The sequence below is a fragment of the Suricata suricatta genome, chromosome 13 (genome assembly GCF_006229205.1).
Source record: "Suricata suricatta isolate VVHF042 chromosome 13, meerkat_22Aug2017_6uvM2_HiC, whole genome shotgun sequence".
Lineage (NCBI taxonomy): Eukaryota > Metazoa > Chordata > Mammalia > Carnivora > Herpestidae > Suricata > Suricata suricatta.
This window is the reverse complement of record NC_043712.1, coordinates 26,718,069-26,720,885: the sequence shown is the minus strand read 5'-3', so window position 1 is coordinate 26,720,885 and position 2,817 is coordinate 26,718,069. Positions and strand designations below refer to the sequence as shown.

Sequence of the window (2,817 nt, the reverse complement as noted above, 5' to 3'; positions counted from 1 at the left end):
CAATGTCAAAAGTCTTGTGACTTCAAATAGGATGTCTCCAGGTCTTTTTTTTTCCAGGCCCTTTTCCATCACAATCATCTTGTTTTTTAGGATTTGACATTGGCTGCTAGGGCTTACCACCCACTAAGCATTAAGTACCAGCACATATTTAGTCAATACCCAATAATAAGAGCTAGCAAGTACCAGGTAACTATCCATCTAGAAATCTGCTCTGAAACCTTGTGTGCACGAGCACCATGCTCACTGGTCACTTGCAAGGTCAGTACCTTGCCTTTAACACCTGGAACTAGGGAGTGGTTCTTGGGTGGCTCAGTCGGATAAGCATCTGACTTTGGCCCAGGTCATCATCTCATGGTTCGTGGGTTCGAGCCCTGTGTTGGGTTCTGTGCTGACAGCTCAGAGCCTGGAGCCTGCTTCAGATTCTAAGACTCCCTTTTTCTCGGCCCCTCCCCTGCTCATACTCTCTTTCTGTCTGTCAAAAATGAATAACCATTAAAAAAAATAAAATAGAAAAACCTGGAACTCAGGTTACCCTTCTCCAATCTTCCTATCCCTTCCCACACTCTCCATAGTTCTTCAGAGTCTGTGATGTAACTACCTGAACCTCATTCGACCGCAGCCTGGAACTTCAAACCTGCCTGGGCCATGGTTCAGCTCCCGTGGAAGCTCAACTCTCTTCACAGTCTTTATGCACAAAGACCTCCACACACATCTCCCCCCATATCCACTTAGACACACATGGGTATTTCACTGCATGTAGCCATACACTGCCTATTTCCTTAAAATGGATTTCAAAGGAAAGCACAAAGATATGCAACTCTAAAGAAGAATGTGTCCATTTTTATACACAATAATATAACACCTCTTCGGGTTGGCAAAGTGAAGAAGCTGATAAGCAACACTGCAAATTACATATAATGGCAGCCTATCTCTGCTTTTTAGGTACTGGAGCTGGTAGGAAGGAAGAAGAGAAATGCACTTGATCAGTACAAAGTGCTATTTGAATTAAATATTAATCCCTAAAGCAGTAAATAAACGTCTGTAGTGATTTACTTTGTAGAATGTTAGAACACCCTCCTAGTCCGCTATGTTTGTTTCTAGACGGTCTGGTTAGATTACTGTATCAGCCTTTTAAAAACAAAAAAATAGTTAAAAGGACAAATGACACTACTGACAACGTAACATCTATCCTAGCTGATAAGGGCAATATATCGACATCAAACCAGGTGACATGCCTAAGAAGACCCAGCTGTGGAGAGTCTTAGAGTTCAAGTGGCACTCACGGGATTGGGTTTCCTTCCATACAACGGGTCCCGAAGCCAGGGTCTCTGGTGAGGGCATTCAAGAGTTCCTGGGTGCCCAGGTCCTCAGGAGCATCATTACTGTGGGTATATGACAAGCAGCCAGCTTAGAAATACATTAAAACCAGGAATTGGAAGGTGGAATTGGTTTTCTAAATTAAACACTTCACTAGCTACTTCCTATGTGCCAAGCTCTTAAAACAGGTATGAATCAACACAAAATCTACCCCAAATGAGCTCGGACATGGACTGCTTATTTGGGATCAAGGTAATATACAGCCCTCTGAAGCAGAGTTTGTTAGTTCTATGTATGGAGTTGTTAGTAGGTGTGTATGCATACATGCACATTTATATATGGATTGTTTAATGTGAAGAAATTCATGCAGGATCAGTTTTTCAAAAATACTCTCATAGTTCTCCATGAAACCTGAACTCAACAGGCAAGAAACATGGGGTTATAGGAGGAGAAATGGATTCACATATTTATGGATTTTTTTGTTTCCGCTGTTTGGTCTACAAATAGTACAAGCCTGAAGAAAACTTCTGCTTAAGGAAATAGAGAAATTCCTTTGTACTCTTCTTTTGTATTTTGAAATTCTTTTGTACTTTGTACTTCGAAGCACTGGATTGTTCCAGAGTAGCTGGCATTTGTGTCTAAAGAGCACACGCTAGGATTGCCTCAGCTGATTAAGCATCTGACCCTGGCTCAGGTCATGACCTTACGGTTCATGAGTAGGAGCCCCACACTGGGCTCTGTGCTGACAGCTCAGAGTGTGGCAGCTGCTTCAGATTCTGTGTCCCCCTCTCCTTCTGCCTCTCTGCCACTCATACCCTGTCTCTGTGTCTCTCAAAACTAGATAAACATTAAAGACACATGCTAGTTACTATCTGTAACTTAATGAACACATGAACTATGCTGTGCACAAACAAGAACGTGGGGGTGTAAGTAATGCTGTGACCGTGTACGGAGCCCTGTGATCCAACAACAAAATTCAGACAAAGCTTTGAAATGCCAAATACATGACAACTTCATCTCAGATGTATTCCAAGGGCAGATTATTTACATAAAGCATACAGGACTGTTCCTGATGCCAGCAGTATAAAAGGAAAGGAGCTCCAAAGTGGCAACAGAGAACTGTTCTATAATTTGAGATTCAATTGGCTGCTGTTCTTTGCATCCAGTATTAGTTTGTGTAGGGGCTTTGGGATAGCTGATAAAATCCACTCCACTGGGTAATTCTTGAGTCCACCTCCCCTTGGCCCTCAGCACAGTAAACCCCTGGGTCTGTCTGGGCTCTCTTGTGTCCCCAGCAACAGAAGGCAAGCACATACCTGACAAATGTGTACTGTTCGTTGTACATCCAGGGCTGAAGCTCCAGGCTCGGGTATTTGCCAAAGGGTGGCACGATCAAGCTGAACACCAGGGCAATGCAGACAAACACAGCTGGCAGGACAATCTGTAACCAGGGGGTAGAGGGGAAAGGAAGTTGCAAAACAGGGGCAAGTGCTAGAAAGA

At 43.4% G+C, this 2,817-nt stretch overlaps 1 protein-coding gene across 1 annotated transcript in view; it reads right to left on the bottom strand.

The window, feature by feature from the left end:
* ABCA1 (ATP binding cassette subfamily A member 1) overlaps window positions 1–2,817 on the bottom strand; it is a 128,189-nt gene that overhangs the window by 25,285 nt on the left and 100,087 nt on the right. The window contains exons 29-30 of the mRNA XM_029919638.1: window positions 2,634–2,758; window positions 1,284–1,382 (exon numbers count right to left, since the gene is read on the bottom strand). Of these exons, the coding sequence (XP_029775498.1) occupies window positions 1,284–1,382; window positions 2,634–2,758 (224 nt within the window). The remainder of the gene's footprint in view (window positions 1–1,283; window positions 1,383–2,633; window positions 2,759–2,817) is intronic.